At 38.0% G+C, this 19277-nt stretch overlaps 1 protein-coding gene across 1 annotated transcript in view; it reads right to left on the bottom strand.

Annotated features, from left to right (window-relative positions):
* LRRC69 (leucine rich repeat containing 69) overlaps positions 1-19277 on the bottom strand; it is a 106602-nt gene that overhangs the window by 75464 nt on the left and 11861 nt on the right. Inside the window, exons 2-4 of the mRNA XM_079133948.1 lie at positions 12001-12127; positions 9194-9266; positions 720-915 (exon numbers count right to left, since the gene is read on the bottom strand). Of these exons, the coding sequence (XP_078990074.1) occupies positions 720-915; positions 9194-9266; positions 12001-12127 (396 nt within the window). The remainder of the gene's footprint in view (positions 1-719; positions 916-9193; positions 9267-12000; positions 12128-19277) is intronic.

The following is a 19277-nucleotide window of genomic DNA, read 5'->3' as shown; positions in this document are numbered from 1 at the left end:
TTAAGTCATATTCTTGTAAAAGAAAAATGAAACGGTAGGTATTTTCCACTTACATACATGACTAATCTGTTAATTTTTTATTCCTTGATTTACTTTACAGCATGCATTCCCTGTCAAATTGTTTCTAATTTTCATGAGGCAGGAAGGTAAATGTTCCTATAGAAAAGAACTCTCAAATTGGGAAATCTGAGGAGAGTTTAGTAAAGGCACCATTTATAAAATTTAGACTAGGAAGGAAGCTAAGGTTTCTCCAAACTAAGAAAAGTGGCTCCCTAAACCCATGAAGCTAGAAGCACCACCCTACCTCTAAAAAGGCAAAGGGTGGTATACATGGTTTATGAGAGGACCACCTGACAGGAGCTACAGTCTTCCAGGAAGATATGCACCCAGCCCACCCTGCCAAAGAGGGTGCCATGGTAATGGTATCTGGTACTCTCTCTCCTTAGCCCTTTCACTCCCTGCTAATGGATATCATTGGCCATATCCACGAAGAAGCCAGAGGACAACGGAGCTCACTGATGCCTATAAAAAATAAATTGCCCAGGCACAGGGCAGGTTGTAAAGAATTGATGACAGATAAAGAGGAAAAATGGAAGACATCCAGCACATATTTCAAAATCAAAATGAACCTGTAATTCATTCTATATAGAGGGTTACGGATAAAACATATAATACTCACTTAAACAAAACAAAAAGATGAGGCTCCATGTTTTGCTTACCTCTGGCAAAACTTCAATGTAGTTCCTGACCAGAAGAAACTTCTGGAGCTTCTTCAAGAACTTAATCTCTTCAGGTATGCAAGTGAGTTGATTATAGTTAAGTTGAAGTTCACAAAGATCCTTAAGGAAACAAAGTTCTATAGGAATGCTGGCTAGCTCATTGCAGTTTACACTCAGATGTGTAAGACTTTTTAATCTAAGAAAAAAAAAAAAGAATGAAGCTCACAATAAGAGAATCCACAGTATAGGCACAACTCATCAGAAGCCATGTGTCAGTTATTTTATGTATCTCATTTGAGGTTTACTTTAGTCAAGCGTTTGCATCTACTGTAAATCATTTTAGCAAAAAATGTCTTTATTGAAATTTAATTTTTAAAGATTTTTTATAATCAGATGACTATGTCATAAGTATGTTATGTAATAAATATCTAGATTTAAAAAATAAAATTTTGTTTTCAGTCTTTACACATATACATTGGCTATATCAAAAAGGAAGCCAGAGGACAAGGAAAGACATGTACATACATGTGGATGGATAGAAAGGATATAGGTATAAACAGATATAATTATAGATCAATATAATAAAGACATATCCAGTACCAAGCAGATGTATTAATTTATTGTTCTTGAATACAGAAAAGTGAATCAATCCACAAATCCTGCTCTTCTGGATATCACAGTTTAGAAAGAAATATTAGAACCAGAAAGTGAAGATAAAAAATATACTGGAGAGCTAGGCACAGTACTGCACACCTGTAATCCCAGAGGCTCTGGAGGCTGAGGCAGGAGGATCCCAATGATCCCCAATTCAAGGCCAACCTCAGCAACTTAACAAGGCCCTAAGCAACTTAGTAAGACCTTGTCTCAACAAAAAACAAAAGGGCTGGGGATATGACTCAGTAGGAAAGCATCCCTAGGTTCAATTCCCAGTACAAGAAAGAAAGAAAGAGAGAGAGAGAGAGAGAGAGAGAGAGAGAGAGAGAGAGAGAGAGAGGGAGGGAGGGAGAGAGAGAGGGAGAGAGAGAGAGAGAGAGAGAGAAAGAAAGAAAGAAAGAAGGAAAGAAAGAAAATTAAGGAAATGTGAGTCTAATATGGCAGATATTGTACTTGAGGTATAGCACAAGTTTTTATGGAATTAAAATTAAAATTAGTTAATTATTTTATTCTGAAAAATAGAACTTGTAAAAGAGGGAAACAGGAGGGAATGCTAAGATATGAAAATGTTATGAATAAAGAAGCAGAAGGGAATTGATACCACTAAGCACCAATTGTGTGCTGGCATATTAAATATAATAATCAGTATAACCATAAAATTGAGGTGGGGAGGGGGAAGGGGTACAAAAGGACAGTCAGTGTAGGTAACGAATGATCGGGTCAGGAAGATGGGGGCTGATTCAAATGGAATAAAATGCTAATGTCTCCAGAGCACTTCCCCTTCCTCCAACCTGTTGCTAAGGTTACCTGTCTCCAGGGAATTGTCCCTCCCTGAAAGGAGTTGTTAACAAGTAGCCCTTGGATGACTTCTTTCCTGCCTATACCCCTGGGTGGCTTCGGTCTGCCGTTGGATCACTCTACCTTTTGGGTCTCATAGGCATGATGAGAAGAAAGGGCATGAGAACAAAGGGAATCTGAAATCTGTAAAAGGAGCAGGACACCCCGACTCCCTCAGGCACCAGCTTTAGACTTTGTCCTCTACAGAGGAGTCTTTTCTTTCTCTCTCTCTCTCTCTCTCTCTCTCTCTCTCTCTCTCTTTCTCTGTTCGATCTTCAAATAAAACATTTTGCTCTTGACTCAGCATTTCTCAGGTGTTCAGGTGTTCAGTCTTCAACACCCGGGAAACGGGGACCCGGAATCTGATTCTCAACACCGATATCATCTCTGGTCTCAAAGTCAGAATTATTTCTCTTATTATTTTTTAGGCAGTCGAAAGTGTGAGACTGGAGATTGGGGAAGGGTTCATGCCAGTGAGAGCAATTGAGAGAGGATTCCATGCACACAATGGGGGAAGCCATGTGAGTGACAGGAGAAAACAGAAGAAAAGGGAGGCGGGGAAAGAGAGAGAGAAAAAGCCAACCGGAGGATTCTTCAGAAATAGGAATACCTGACAATTAAAAACTAAAGGTACACAGAGAAGTCATGAGCAGAGAAATAGAAAAAGACCCAGATTAACAGGTAATCTGTAAAGGTGTGGGAGAAGAGAATCCAAAAATCAAAGTGATTGTTATGGTTTGGATCTGAGGTGTCCCCCAAAAGCTCATGTGTGAGACAATGCAAGAAGGTTCAGAGGAGAAATGATTGGGTTGTAAAAGTCTTGACCCAGTCAGTGAATTAATCCCTGATAGGGATTAGCTGAGTGGTAACTGAGGTGGTAGGGTGTCGCTGGAGGAGATTGGAATTGAGGTGTGGCTTTAGAATATATATTCTGTATCTGGAGAGTGGAGACCCTCTCTCTCTGCTTTCTGATCATCACGTGAGCTATTTCCCTCTGCCACACTCTCCCACCATGATGTCCTGCCTCACCTCGAGCCCCAAGGAATGGAGCTGGCCTTCTATAGACTAAGACTTCTGAAATTGTAAGCTCTCAAAAAAACTCTACTTTCTCTATAATTGTGCTGGGTAGGTCATTTAGTCATAGCAGCGAAATAGCTGACTAAAAAGAAAAAACAGTGATGGTCAAGAGTTTAAATGTCAAAGAGATATAATTGAAATTAACAAACAAAAGGGCTAAGTCTTAAATCTGAGAGACAAATTATGAGGTCAATATTTTAAAGATCTTTTGTATCTCTACTTATAGCCATAATCAATTGGAAAATTTAAGAAATTCCATCTGTAGTAACATAATTTTTAAAATTCTCTATAAAATAGGTAGGAAAATATTTAACAAAAGACATGAGAGACCTCTACACTAAAAACTATAAATTATAACTGAGAAAATTTAAAGGAATTCTAAACAAAAGTAGAGATACATCTTGTTCATGTACAGAAAGAAAAAATACTGCTAATATGTCAATTTTCCCATTAATAAATCTATAGATTGAGAGATGCAAATAAAAATCTCATGAGACAAACATCATTACCCTATGTACATGTATGATTACACGAATCGTGTGAATCTCCACTGTGTAGAGCCATAGAACAAAAAGTTGTACTCCATTTGTGTACAATGAATCAAAATTCAGTCTGTAAAAATGAAAAAATGATCTCCCCACTCTAAGGGGGTAAATAAAGCCTAATTCATGTACTTACTTGATTTATGTATTTATTAATACCACCCAGGTTCTGCAAGGATTAATAAAGATTCTGAGTAGTAAAAAAAAAAAATTGAAAAATAAATTTTAAAATTTATATGGAAATTCAAAGGCAAATAGCAAAGACTAGTATAAAGAAACAATTAAAAGGAAGGAAAGAAAGAAAGAGAGGAAGGACAGGGGAGGGAAAAACTCACAATACCTGACTTCAAATCTTATAACACAGCTACAGTAACCAAGATAGTGCAATCCTGGAAAAATGACAGTGTAATGGATTCACAGTTTTTGTCCTTCCCACACCCAAACTAGTATGTTGGAGCCCCATCACCAATGTGAGAGCATTAGGAGGTGAGGGCCTTCAGGTCATGAAGGTGGAGCCCTCATAAACAGGATCAGAGCCTTTATGAAAAAGGACCCAGGCTGGGTTTGTAGCTCAGTGGTAGAAGTGCTTGCCTGGCATGCGTAAGGCACTGGGTTTGATCCTCAGCACCACATAAAAATGAGTAAATAAAATGAAGGTATTGTGTCCATCTACAACTGAAAATAAATAAATAAAAAATGGCCCCAAAGAGTTGCTTTGGCCCTCCTACCATGTGAAGACAGGGAGAAGGTACCATTCTGTGAACCAGGAAATGTGTCCCCCAGATATGTGTCCTCCCAGATATCTAATCTGCCATCTCCTTGAACTTGACTGCCTAGCTTCTAGAACTGTAAGGAATGAACTCTTGTATACAAGCTACCCAGTTTATAGTATGTTGTTAGAGCATCCCAAATGGACTAAAACAGATAGAAAAATAAATCAACGGAACAAAGTCCAAATGACCCATAAATGATCATTAGGTTTTTGACGAAGGTGCCAAAGCAATTTGACTAAGCGGTAGTCTTTGAACAAAGGGTTCTAGAAACTGAATGAACTTTAACCACTGCTTCCCACCATACATATACAAACATTCATTCAAGATGGGTTCAAATGAAGATGGGTTCATTCAAGATTCATTCAAATGAAAATTAAAACTACAATCCTTGAAAAACAGAAGATGGAATACTATCTGAAAACTTTGGGAGAGGAAAAGATTTCTTTTAAAAGACTCACCAAGAGCACTAATCATGAAAGAAAAAAATATTTATAAATTGTCATCATCAAAGTTCAAAATTTCAGTTATTCAAAAGTTACCATTAGAAAAATTAAAAGATAAACTGCAGATTAGAAGAAAATACCCGCCGTATATGAACTTGTCAATGTATTTGTATCCCAAATACATTAAAGAACTCTTACAACTCAATTCTAAGACACAAAACACAAATATTTTTAATGAACAAAATATTTCACAATAGAAGATAGTTAAAAGGTGCTTAAATCATTAGACGTCAAAAAATGCAAACTGAAACTATGATGAGACTTTACTTCACACCCAGCAGAATGGATACAATTTTAAAACCCTGATTAGAATGTAAAAAGGCATAACCACTTTGCTAAAACATTGGCAAATCTTTCAAAAGTATCATAATACCTACCCTTTTACCTTTTGATTCTATAATTCCACTCTTAGTAATTAAAATGAGAAGTAAACATAAATTCACAAAAAGACTTGGATAAGAATGTTTGATAGCTTAATTCATTATAGCCCCAAACTAAAAATAACCCAAATGTGCATAAACAGAAGGACAATCAAATGCTTTGAGGCACATTCAAGCAATAAAATGCCACTTGAGATAAAAAAAAAAAAAATGAGCTATTGATAAAAACACCATAAAATGAATCTGAAAAAAAGTATGTATATATATATGAATGAATATATATATATGTTAAGTAAAAGAATATAAGCAAAAGAATTTGTATATACTGTATGATTCCATCCACTTAGTTCTAAAACAGGTAAAATTGATTTGCAGAAATAAATGTCAAAATATTAGTTGCTTATAAGAAGGGAATGTGAGGAAATTACTGGATGGTAGGAAATATTCTATATATTATTGGTGTTCGTATTTTTGCCAAAACTCATTTAAGTGTACCTCATAAATTTTATGCAATTTTTACTCAGCAGAGAGAAAATGCCATAAGATTTGGCTACCTTAAGGACATTATTGATCTTTGAAAATGATGTACGGTAAAATGGAGAGGGCAGGAAAGAATTTACAAAAACTATGGAAAAACAGCACTTTACAGAGACAATGAGGGAGCTGGAGAGAAAGGAAAGAAGTTGACCAATGAAGAGAAAGAGGTTGAAAGAAGGGAATTGAGGGACCTCAGAATTTTTAGTAAAATAAAAAGCAAAGTCATTTGCAGGGAGTATTAAGAGTCTTAGAAGGCAAACTCAGATTGAAAGGGAGTGAAATTGGGTGGGTAGGTCCTGCGGAGAAAGGGATGAAGAGTTTTCTTCATTAGTCATTGTTATAATCATTGAAGGTGAGATAAAAGACAGTCAATGTAGATAATAAATAATTGGGTCCCATCAGGAAGATGGGGGTTGGAGAGGAAATCAAATGCTGACATTTCCAACAACCAGGGATTTTTTCCTCCCTGCAGAAAGTTGTAGGAGTTGTTAATTAATGCCTCCTGGGCTGTTACCTTCCAGCCTGGATCAGTCTACCTTTTGGTCCACCTTTTGGGTCACTTCTCAGATAGGTAGGATGGGGGAGAGGAGAGACGCAAAATAAGGGGAAAAGGAGAACATGCGAACAAAGGAATTCTAAAATGTATAAAAGGGACAAGACACCCCCACATCTCTGGATATCCAGCTCTGGGGTTCCTTGTCTGAGAGGAAGCCTATTTCTGTTCTATCCTTTAAATAAAACTTGTTTTCTACACTTGCCTTGGGGTTTCTCAGGTGTTCAGTCTTCACATCTGGGGAAATGGAACTGGGCACTGTGTGATTTTCATCACCAGCAGTATCATTTGTTTAATTGGCTTTACTCTGGATTACTATATGGGAATTGGCTTTTCTTCCTTTCCTTTTTACTTCAAGGCACTAAACTGAACTTGGAGTCTATTATAAATGTGTCCATCATGCACTTGGGGGAGTGAAAATGAGAGGGAGGAAACAAGTATCCATTACAGTTCCATTTCTACAGAGCAGGGAAACTATTTTCCAAAGGAAAACTTAGAAGGAACTACACTTACAGTTTCTTGTCCTCCTTCCTTCCCAGTGAGTTGATGAATGACTCACATAATAACCTCACTGATGGTGAATCTGGACAAAATTGAGTCCTTTGACTTGGTCCCTTTCACTCTGCCTCTCCTTCTTTCAGAGATTCTGTCTCCAAAATGCCTACATTCTCCTGTTTGTGAAGCTGTGAAGCTCCATCTGTGATGGAGTCCTTTAGTGGTAAACCTCTCACCTCCCCGGGTTTGACTGCAAGCCCACAAACTGTACTTTGTAGCTTAAGCAAGCCAAAACACCACACTCTCTCTCTGCCCCTCCTGGGTTCTGAATAAATTGAGAAATAAGACATGGGACTCAGAGGAGAAGCATAGAGTGCCCTGATCCCTCTCAGACTCCTTACTAGCCCTCTTCTGAATTGAACTTAAATTCATAGCCTTCCCTGCTGAGGTGATTAACCTAACAGTGTGGCGAAAGGAGGTCACCAAGTCAAGAATGTCCAGCACTTTTCCCAAATTCACTGAGTCACTCTTTTGTCTTGCCTCTGGAAAGAGGTGAATAAAGGAAACAGAAAAAGAGCTAGAATAAAAATGGCTTCTCATAATAATAAAAGCTAACATCCACCGGACACTTACTTAGTCCTAAGTCCCTCTTATGGATTAGTATATTTGAATCTCAAAACAACCCTATAAAGTAGGTACTGTTATCATCCTAATTGTGCAGAGGAAGACATTTAAGGAATGGGAAAGGGAAAAAACTTCCTCTGGGTCAGGAAATGGAATTCTGCTTGGGGAGATGACTGATAAGCTTGCATTTAGGGCCAAGCAAGAATACAGACAACCCAGAATCAGCTAGAAACCAACCTGGACTTGGTACAGTGTACCATCCTTCTTTTCAGTGAAAGCTTTCATTCACTTTTCCATCACCTGAGATTTATGATTCCTTGAATATTGTACATCCTACTCCAAACAAAAATAAGCTTTATAAATCATGAAATTACAAAATTATAGCTGCAAGAACTTTGAAGTTCAGATTGTCAAACTTCTTCTATTAAGAGATGAGAAAAATGAAGTTCCAGGCAATTAAATAACTTGCCAAGGTCATATGGCTGGTTGCACAAAGATACGGCTTAACCCTCATTCACCAGATTGTTTAAGGTAACCCTTTTTTCATTATATCATCATCAATACATAAATCAGTTGATGAATAAGAGAAAAAGAAAGCCAGTTACTGGCATTTTAATTACTATATATATATTTCTCCTCTATACAAATTAAATCAATTCAATTTTTTTCTAGGTGCCTGCCTTAAAATATTACTTTCCTTATAAAAGTCCCTTTGTAAAAGATAATACCTCAGCTGGAGGTATAGACAAGTGAATTGGAACAGACTTTAGGTAGTGCAGAAAGCCCTGTGTGGAGGCCTGTTCATAGTTTCGTAACCTCCCATAAAATCTGGATGCTCTTACTTTGTAATGCATCTGTTTCTGTTCAACAGGCAATAAAGAGAGTCTCCAAAGTAAACCTGAACAGAGTTCTCTCTCCATCTGTCAGAGGAAAAGCCCAAGAGGGTGTTTTGCCTGCAGAAAGATGAGACCCTCAGCTGGCTCCAGAAAGTCACTGTAATGGCAGCTTGTCTGTGCAGATGTGCGGGATAGGAGAAAACAGCATTTTTGTTGCTGTTGTTAGTGATAATAAAATGGATTTTTTTAAATGAAAATAACATTGTAGTTTTAAATCCTTTGCTTTTATATTACCTTTTCCCTCAAGCTCAAAATTGCTTATAACACTCATATAAAATAAAACTTAATGCCCCCAATTCTGTGACTGAGCAAGTGCTAAGAACCCCAGAGTTGAGAAATCCATAACAACATCGTTTTTAGAACTTTGTTTCAAACCCCCACTTTTCCACTTAGACTACCAAGTCATGCTGTTTCTCAATTCTCCGAAGTGTTTGGGGGAATCATCTGCTTAAAATTATCGGTTTACTTCAGTCCTTCAGATACCTTTGTGCTGTGTATAAATCCCCCAAGGACATGAGGCCAGGCACAACCCTTTCAGAGGATACGAATGGGAATGGAGAGAAGGGCGCAATATTTAACCAAGTCTTGCCATAAACAAATTACCTGCCCACGTCTTGAGGAAGCCACGTAAGATGATTGTCGTTCAGATTAAGCAGGATCAAATTTTGTAAACCATCTGTTAGAAAATAAGGTTTAGTTACTTTTATATACACCTTTGTTTTCCCTCTGGTTTCTTGCTTTGGACAAGGTTCCTTTGGTTGCTGGTGACAGATACCCTCATAGAGGCCAGGTAAGGTGGCACATGCCTGTAAGCCCAGCCACTTCAGAGGACAACAAGTTTGAGACCTTAGCAAAACTCTCAGGAACTTAACAAGATTCTGTCTCAAAAATATATAGAAAAGAACTGGAGATGTAGCTCAGTGGTAAAGTGCTCCTGGGTTCACCCCAGTACCAGAAGCTAAGTCATAGTGTCTGAGGGATGGAAGGTATTACCAGGCTCTCCACAAACTGGAACCAGAAACTAAAAGTCACTCAGATCCAAGGATGTACTCTTCTGATATCTCTGTAGAAGCTTTATTTTTGCGTTTTGTAGTTTCATATTTATATCCTCTCTCTTTGTCTCTGTCTCTCCCCACCTAACACATTCTTTCTCTTTTGAAGAGATTTGCTCTATTTTCCCATGTTGGACCATTCCACAGCTCCTGCATTTGGATGTTCACAGACAGGGCAGAGTTCTCCATCTCAACTGCCTACAGGAATCTAGAAAGCCTTATGCTTTGTCAGTGAGGGCCACCACCATGCAGCCAGCTCCTTGCAATTGTCATGTGGGAATGTGATGGCAGTGTTGTTTCTTTTAGAAACAGATAGAAAAAAGTCAGAGGTCTAGACTTTTTTGCAAACTTTCCTACTTGAAAATTTTGGCACCTACTTCAAAAGTTTGAAATGGCCAATAAAACAGAACCAACTTATTTATTTACCAGATTCAGCTCATTCAGTTTGCCTCAGGTCATGTGATTTTTCTCAGATCAGTTAAACTGTTTTAGACTATCACAATCCTCAAGAAAGAGAGTGTATGACTGACTCAACTTGGGGATGCATGTTTACCCTGGTCCATGTAACACAGCAAGGTTTCCAACCCACACTGGACAGCACTCAACACCCTGATACCAAACCACTTCTCCTGGATAATCAGGGTATGACATAGAATATCATTTAAATAAATCACAGGGGATTTTTCAAAGTTATACCTTGAGAGCTCAGGCTGTAGCTCAATGGTAGAGCTCTCCCTAGTATATTCAAGGCCCTGGGTTCCATCCCCAACCTTGCAAAAAAATAGAAATAAAGAAACTTGTAATTGTTATGTGAGAAAGTGATTGCAGATGATGTATGGCACCCATTCCCCCAAATTCCACAGAAATTCATAAATTCTATAACCTATCTCTAGTTTTGCCAATTAGGAACTGTTATGGTTTGAATCTTCAATATTCCCCAAGGCTTATGTGTTGATGGATTGGTCCACACCTGATGGTGCTATTGGAAGATGGTAGAACTTTCAGGAGGCAGGACCTAGTGGAAAGAAGTTAGGACAGTGGAGGATTGCCCTTGAGGAGGGTATTAGAATCCCAGCCCCTTCCTTTCTCTCTATTTGCTTCCAGGCTACCATGAGGCCAGCAGTTTTGCTCCTCACATACTTTCCACTATGATATGCTGCCTCACCACAGGCCCAAAATAGGGCCAGGTGCCTGTTATGGTTTAGATATAAGGTGTCCCCCAAAAGGTCATGTGAGAGATGATGCAACACAGTCTAGAGGAGAAATGATTGGATTATAAGAGCTTTTGCCTAATCAGTGCATAATCCACTGATAGCAATAATTGCCTTGAGTAACCTAGGCAGGGAGGGTATAGCGGGAGCAGGTGGGTCATTGAGGGTGTTCCTTTTGAGTTTATACTTTGTCTTGTTGAGTAAAACACTCTTTGCTCCTTGGAGTCATGTCTTGACCCACTTTCCTCTACCATACTCTTCCACCACAAGGTTCTACCTCACCTCAGGCCCCAAAGAACAAAGTTGATCATTTATGAACTGAGACCTGTGAAACTGTGAACCCCAAAATAAACTTTTCCTCCTCTTGTCAGGTCTTTTGGTCATAGCAGCTGACCAAAAAGCTAACACAATACCCATGGACTGAAGCTTCTAAACCGTGGACCCAAATAAATCTTTCCTCCTTTTAAGTTGTTTACCTCAGGTATTTTGTCACTGCAATGAAAGCTAAGTAACAAGGTAGTGAAGTGCCTTACACAAGTTAAAGCTATACAGACCACCTGGTTCTCTTTGCCATAAATATGCCCTTAAACCCACTGTACCTATATTAACTAAGAGTGTCATATTGAATGGCGAACTATTGAGCTTAAGACAAACACAAAGAAAAAACGGTAAGTCATTGAATCTCATATCTTTCCTTAAAAATTCTCCCCAAATTGACTTATATTTAGTACCTTGATCAAAGATTGTGACTTAATATCTGAGGCAGAGAAAAAATGAAAAGAACAAGGAGAACAGTAGAGAGCTTCCCTCAGGTTTTCAAAATATTTCACTCTAGCTCAGGAAAAAGACCCCCCAAGAGTCTTAATGTACACCAATTCTGAAAAGGAGAAAATTAACACTAATTTGGTTTAAGCCTAACACTAACACTTATTTATTCTCTTAGAGTCACATGTAAATAAATGTTTGATATAAAAATTGAAAAGCAAAAGTGTTTCCTCAAAAATGTCTTAATTTCAAGAACAAAAGTAAATAGCTCCAAAAACAAAAAGTGATTAAAGCATGAAAAGTTCTTTCTCATTTTGGTCCAATATTGTTAAATATGAGGGGTTAAATTTGAAACTATAATGTCATTCTTTGACTAACTTACCACATGCTCCAGATGCAAATCTACAAATCCTATTTCCAAATAAATGAAGCTTCTTCAAGGAGGTAAGGTATTTCATCTCTTCTGGGACTTCTTCTAAAAGGTTGTTTCCTAGATTTAGTATTGTCAACTGCAAACATATAGAGATTTAATCAGCTCATACATTATCCTCCTTAGGATGTAAAAATAAATAATTTAAGCCCCTTTGCTCAGATCTACCTAACCTAAGGAAACCAAAATATTCTAGAATTACTTCACTTACTCCTGAAAACATCTTTATAAAGTTCACTTGAGCTTCATGTTCAAATGCTATGCCAATTAAATCACAATTTAATTTTCAATTAAAGCACTCAAAATCATATTACAAGCCATTCCAAGGGCATTTAAAAATGCAACTGATGACCCATTCATAACTCACTTGAGCAACCTAGCAGTATCCTAACATTGTGACCCATAGAATCAACCATTAAAATCTCAGCAAAAGGAAATCAGAAAAGCTAAAGATCTGAGGTCCTCCAGCATACTATTCCCAAGTGAGCTATCCCACTTGGGCCAATAAGACTGCTCCAGTAGGTGGACATAGTTGAGGGTCTTTAACTTTGATATTCCTCTGTGTGATCACAAAGTTCACCAAGGCAACTACTAAAATGGTCTGAGTAAAGCAGAGAAGATGTGTCCTGGATGTACCTCTCCTACAAATGACAGATTGGTCAGACGTAGGAAGAACCACACACAGAAAGAGTTTAAAAGTTCCCTCTTGGTCCCCAAGTTCAATAAATCAGTGATACAGGATTGTTTTCTAAAACATGGCAGTTTTCTTTTTATTTTTATTGGTACGTTTTAATTGTACATAATAGTGCATTCATTGTTACATATTTATACATGCAATATAATTTTGTCACTTTTGATTCTCATACCTCCCCTTCCACTCTCCTCCTCTCTCCCCCTGGTCCCCTTCCTCTACTCTATTGGTCTTTTCAAGAGACAAAAAATCTTTTCTTTCACTTCCCAATGTAACTTACCATTCATGGATTAATTACCAACTTCGTGTAGTTAAGAATTTTTATATTAAGGGTAAAGGAAAATGAATCATGGGAGCATTTTTTAATGTTTACTTTTCAGACTGCATTTTCTTTCATTGTACACAAATGGGGTACAACTTTTCATTTCTATGGTTGTACACAATGTATATTCACACCATTCATGTAATCATACATATACATAGGGTAATGATGTCTGTCTCAGTCTACTATCTTTCCTTGCCCCACCCCTCCCCCATCATGGGAGCATTGACCAATAAATTTATGCAAGAAAAATAATTAAGGAGCAATTCGGGTAATTTAAATTTTTATTTATATTTGGTATAGATTTTTTCAATGATTTAAATTAATGTAAAAATGTATATAGACATTTTTACAATGAAATTTCTTATCCCAAGAGTTCATGGTAAAGGTGTCACTTCCATATGTGTTCTCACCTGATAATTGATGTTGTTCTATACATGTATACATATACACTAAATATATGCATATATATTTTCAAAAATGTATATGGAGAGAGTATATACGTGTATGTGTATGTATGTGTACAAGTACATTGCATTTATTAGTTCGGGGATTTTATTCTATTGTAAAGGTGAAGTTCAAATACATTCTTGCAATCATTTGAATGAAAAGGTTTATTCCAGAATCAGTGACTAAATTAGTTTCATATTGTTGCTGTAACAAATTATCACAACTACATCTTTGTTCTTTTTAATTTTTTTTCTCCCCGTCCTGTCCTTTCTTTACTATCTTACAGGTTTCTCCTGAGAGAACTGCCTCAATCGATTACAAAAATCTGTATCTTGGGCTTTCCAGGGTGTGCAGTGTTACATCAGCCAAGAGGAAAGAAAACTATTTCAAGAAGAAAAATGAGGGTCAAATCCCAGGGGAGGGTTACATTTAAGAAAGCACAGAAAGAGCCACTGGATTTAGCAACATGAAGGTCATTAGTGACCTTAACCATAGGGGTGAAGTGCTGGGCAAGAAAGTCTAATTGAAGTGGGCGGTGGAGAAAATATAAGAAAACAAAGACAATGACTAGTAGAAAATCCTTGTAAGAACTTTTGCTGTTAAGAAAACTAAAATATGAGGAAGGAACGGGAGGGTTTTTCCCCCCCCTCTCAATTCAAAACTAAAAAGGTAGTACAGCCTATTTATATGCTGATAGAAAAAAAATCCTGTGGAAAATGAGAAACTAATTATATAAGAAGTGGGATAAGCACAGAATCAAATGATTTAGAAGATGGGACTCAAAGTACAAGTGAGTGTTGGCTAGAGAGAGGAGTAGGAACTGGAGAAGTAGGAAGGAAGGTAGAGAAAGCAAGGGCAGGTAGGGAAGGGAATGAGTTTGGTAATGGAAAGATGGGGTTCCTGGCTGGCAGTGTCTCTTTTCCACATGGAATATGAAGTGAAGTCATCTGGTGGTGTTGTGGGAATCAGGCAAGAAGCGGCAAAAGGGAGAAACCAAACTTTATTTTATGCCGGCAGACCCAGGGCAGAACAGCACTCCAGATCCTGAGTACCCTTTACCAGTTTTTCTCAACATTTATAGGCTATCTAGTGTCACAAACTTTTTAGTCTAAAATAATGAACGGTTGTGCATTAAGGTTTCAAAAAAAAATTGATATATGATTGTAAGAGTTTTCAAGTGGGAAGCTGTTTATAGAAGCAGAGTGAGAAAAGGGGACTGGCTTCTCTTACAAGGACTTCATCTCCAGCCTTGGGCCCAGAGCCTTCACAGGGGCGTTTACACTTCAAAGGAAAGGAGTTAGTTCCTAGGGAAAGTCCTTTACAATTCAAAAGGTAGGAGCAGTGAAAGGTGCTAATTAGGTTCCCTGAAAACCCGCAGGGGGAAAGGGGAAGAGAACTCTCTCTCTCTCCCTTTCCCAGGAACTAATTTTCACAGTGTCCTTAGTTTATTTTGTATCCAGTCCTGGGTTAGTTACTCACTACAGTGGGAGGAAAAGACATAAGAGTTGAGGAAAAGAAAAAAATATGCATCATTGTAAAGAGTAAGCTAGAGGGCCGGGGTTGAGGCTCAGGGGAAGAGCACTTGCCTACCACGTGTGAGGCACTGGGTTCCATCCTTAGCACCGCATAAAAATAAATAAAGTAAAGGTATTGTGTCCATCTATAACTAAAAACATATTTTTAAAAAAGAGTAAGCTACAAATAAAACAGGGCGGCTGACCACCATGGTTGGCTTTTGATTCAGCTTAGCTCCCAGGAAAGTGTTACAGGGTTAGATGACCCAGAAAGGCCATCTTTACTTGACATATATTAACTACATAGCCCTTCAGCTAGAAAAGTTTGCAAAAATTCTAAGCTCTATAAACAAGATCACAAAATGTAGAAGATAAAGAGGGTTTGACCAAACACCTGAAAATGCAAAGGATTTCTAAATTTAAAGTGAAGAAAATGGAACTTGAGGCTCTTCCTTTTCTGTCTTCCTGTACTGGGAATAACCCAGAGGTACTTAACCACTGAGCCACATCCTCAGGGCTTTTTATTGTTTATTTTGGACAGGGCCTCCCTAAGTTGCTAAGGGTCTAAACTTGCAATCCTGCTGCCTCAGCCTCTGGAGTCACTGGGATTACAGGTGGTGCCCCCGCACCCAGCAAGGTTATTCTTCATAGAGTGAGATAACAAAAGGAAGTCTCAATGGTGGCCTTTAAATTTATACATTTCCCTTAAATGAAAGGTGACAGTATTCACAGTCTGTTGCCTTGGCAAACATGCAGGGTTCAGCACATATTACTTAAGTTACACATAAGGTGCACAGACATTGAGGCAAGGACTCAGTTACCTTGAGCAATGTCTCACAACCTAGATGCTTCAGGGGTTAAATTATATTTATGGCATGTTTATTGCATACCTGGAACTCTCTTCTGAATGCTAGAAGTACCACTTTGAACAAGACCCAAAAGATCCTGCTCTCATAACTGCTTATACGTTGAGAAGTGGGGCAGTCAACAAGTAAGTAAACAAACAAATCACCAACTCCCTTCTGTGTTAAGTGTTCAATTTGAAGGAAAGAAACCAGGAAAATGGAATGAAAAGTAACATGGGGTCAGACTGGGTTGTGAGGGAAGGCCTCTCTGAGGAGGAGGTGTTTGAGGTGAGAAATTTAGGATTCCTTGATGAGGTTTTCCCAAATATTTTACTGAAAAGGTCTTCAGAAATAGCAGCCCCCTGCCAGGTATGGTGGTACACACCTGTAATTCCAGCAGCTCAGGAGACTGAGGCAGAATTACCAGTTCAAAGCCAGTCTCAGCAACTCAGTAAGGCCCTAAGCAACTCAGTGAGACCTTGTCTCCAAATAAAATACAAAAATGGACTGCGAATGTGGCTCAGTAGCCAAGTGTCCCTGAGTTCAATACCCAGTACCAAAAAGAAGGTGGAGGAGGAGGAGGAGAAATAGTAGCACCCAGCCCCCCCGCCCATTAAAGAGCTTTTGCCGTGTTTTATTAAGAAGGGTTTTGGTCACATAATATATAACCTAATAAGTTTTAAAGCCTGCTTTACTTCAATAATTATCTAAAGAATAAATTTCTGTTGGTATTCTTAGAAACTCTTCTGTCCTTTGGAAACTAGCAGGTAGCCTTCTGCTAATAATTTCTTATAAACCCATGACACAGGAATTAGAGCATCTCACAATTAGAAGTCATCTAGTCCAACCTAAAAACATAGTTGGGTATTTCCTCATGAATACATCAGTAACAGGTAACTCTTTTATCTTGTTCAAAAGTTCCATCTATCTATTCATTATCTTTTGTATTTTGGCTTTCTGTAACTACATAATTCTTCCACATCAACAACAAAAAATAACTTTATTTCCACTCCTCTCTCCCACATAATAATCTTACATTTTTGAAGATTGCTATCATATTCTTCCTTAAGTTTGCTCCATTTTTTCCCCTAACCATTTCCCTCAAGACATAATTTCCAGACCCCTGACCATCCCAGTCGCTCTCTAATTTTTGTTAGTGCTCTCCTCTGAAGACATGGTGCCTGGGGTGAGACAGGAAGTGAGAGCTCATAGCACAGATGCTGGCGGGACCACTGAGTCTCCCTAGGGCAGATGATCACACTCGTATTAATGCATTCTAACACGGCATGCGCTCTTTCAGCAACAGGGCACATTGTTGGTGTGTAATTAATTCTGCCTGTGGCCGACAAAAACCCCTAAGTTAGCTGTCAAGCAGATAACCCACATCCTGAACTTGCGTAACTGAATTCTTTTCTTAACCTAAATGTACAATTTACATTTAACCCCGTAAAAAATCATATCTTGTTGGTTTTGGCTCCTAAGTCATCTCCAGAGGGTCACTCTTAATTCAAAGTCTTAAACCAGACAATGCTGCAGAATAAGCTAGATGTGTTTTTTCCCATCTCCACTATGGATAATACACCCATTATTCTGATAACATTTTGATGGTCGAACTTTGGAATCACCTAGAACTTTTTTTTCTTCTTCCAATTAATCAATCTGTCACCAAATACCACCAACAAAATTCCTCTTAAAAGCATCTTTTCACTTCTTTCGCTTAGTACTAGTACTCATTATACCTGCCTATGGCATTGCATAGCAGAAGATGCAAAGGATGGGATGTATTATCACTTAAATCCCTCTTACCCAGCTCCACTAAGTGATATCTAAATAACTGCCCAATACTTAATCTATGAGGAAATTTTCTACCCAATACATCCAGTTTTCAACCTCCCTATAGCCTTTTCTGGGTTTTATGCACTTGCCACAAAGAGTCTCTCTCTCTCCCAACTCTTCCTAAATTTGTTTAATTCCAATGGCCCTCTCATAATTCTAACTTAACCTTGCTGTGGCCTGCCTTGAGATAGGTATAGTTCTTCTTTCAAACTGGATAGGAGGAAAACATCTTAGTGTTCATTGATGCCTTTGGATTATAAAATCTAGGTTCAATATATAACTGTAGTCTTTGTGTAAGTAGGAAAGAAGAACCTACAAAACTTAAGAAGAAAAAGTAGCTGATTAATTTATTAATGACAATACTAAGAGCTAACACTTAAATGGAATTTATTGTGTGGCTGAACAGTCTTGAACATTAACGTGGACCTCACAATAATGATGATTTTACAGAAAATTGAATCTGAGGCCCAGGATGTGATTTAGAGTAAAATAATGCAGCTTCCCTCTATGATTTATACTTCTAACTTGAATGTCATACCATCTACACTGCCTATTTTCAAGAATTTACTATTGCTCAAAACGATCATATATGCACATATACACCTACAAACGCACACACACAAGGGAATTATCTTACATATACTCATGGAACATACACTTTGAATACTCTTATTTTATTTGTGTTCATATTTTTTAGTCAACATTGTGCAAATGTCAAAGCACAGGCTTTGGAAACCATCCCCTATGCAGTGTACTAACTACCTGATCTTGGGCAAGTCACTCAAGTTTGTAAGACTCTGATTCTTTTGTGTCTTTTCCAAAATGAGGATGCTACTAGTATCTTCTTCTTAAAGCTCTTTTAAGAATTAGTGACAGTACTATGAGGTACCTGGCAAATAGCAGATATCATTAACTACTAACTAATATTTTAGGCCCAGGAGATGATTCTGGGAGAAAATGTTACACATGGTGCAACTTTTTCTTAAAAGGCATGAGGCACTAAGTTTAATACGGTTAAAATCGTGATTCAACTACAAACACACATCAATTATTTAGTTCAAGGTAAAGAACCATGCCTGTGAGGTTTAGGGGCAGGTACAAAATCCATAAATATAGAACAAGATCAGTAGGATCCTCACATGCAGCATCAGCCATGGGTATTAGGAGCAGCTCTGAGGTCAGCCTGCTTCACCCTAATAACTCTCTGATCATAGTTGTGGGCCATAGTTACTAATGACAATTCTATGTTCTCTTCTAGTTTGACTGCATTTAGAAAACCATTTGATTTTAAAAATTACTAAAGGGGAACTCTCTAAAACTAAGACACACTTAAGAAACAATTAGACTGAACAATTGAGAGAAACATTCTTGCTTAGTTTAACACTTGGAGAACAACAGATTCCATTTGCTGAATTATGTCTAAAATCAACTTGAGCAATGGGTTTGACTCATAGATGCTTTTCTAGGTGGTATTGATCACAACAAAACCTTCAAATACAACCCAGAAGAGACCATAATTCACTAGAGTTGGGTACTGACTAGACTGCCACTATTGACTATGTGTGAGCCTG

The sequence above is a fragment of the Sciurus vulgaris genome (genome assembly GCF_902686455.1).
Source record: "Sciurus vulgaris genome assembly, chromosome: 1".
Taxonomy (NCBI): Eukaryota; Metazoa; Chordata; class Mammalia; order Rodentia; family Sciuridae; genus Sciurus; species Sciurus vulgaris.
This window is presented reverse-complemented; position numbering and strand designations above follow the sequence as displayed.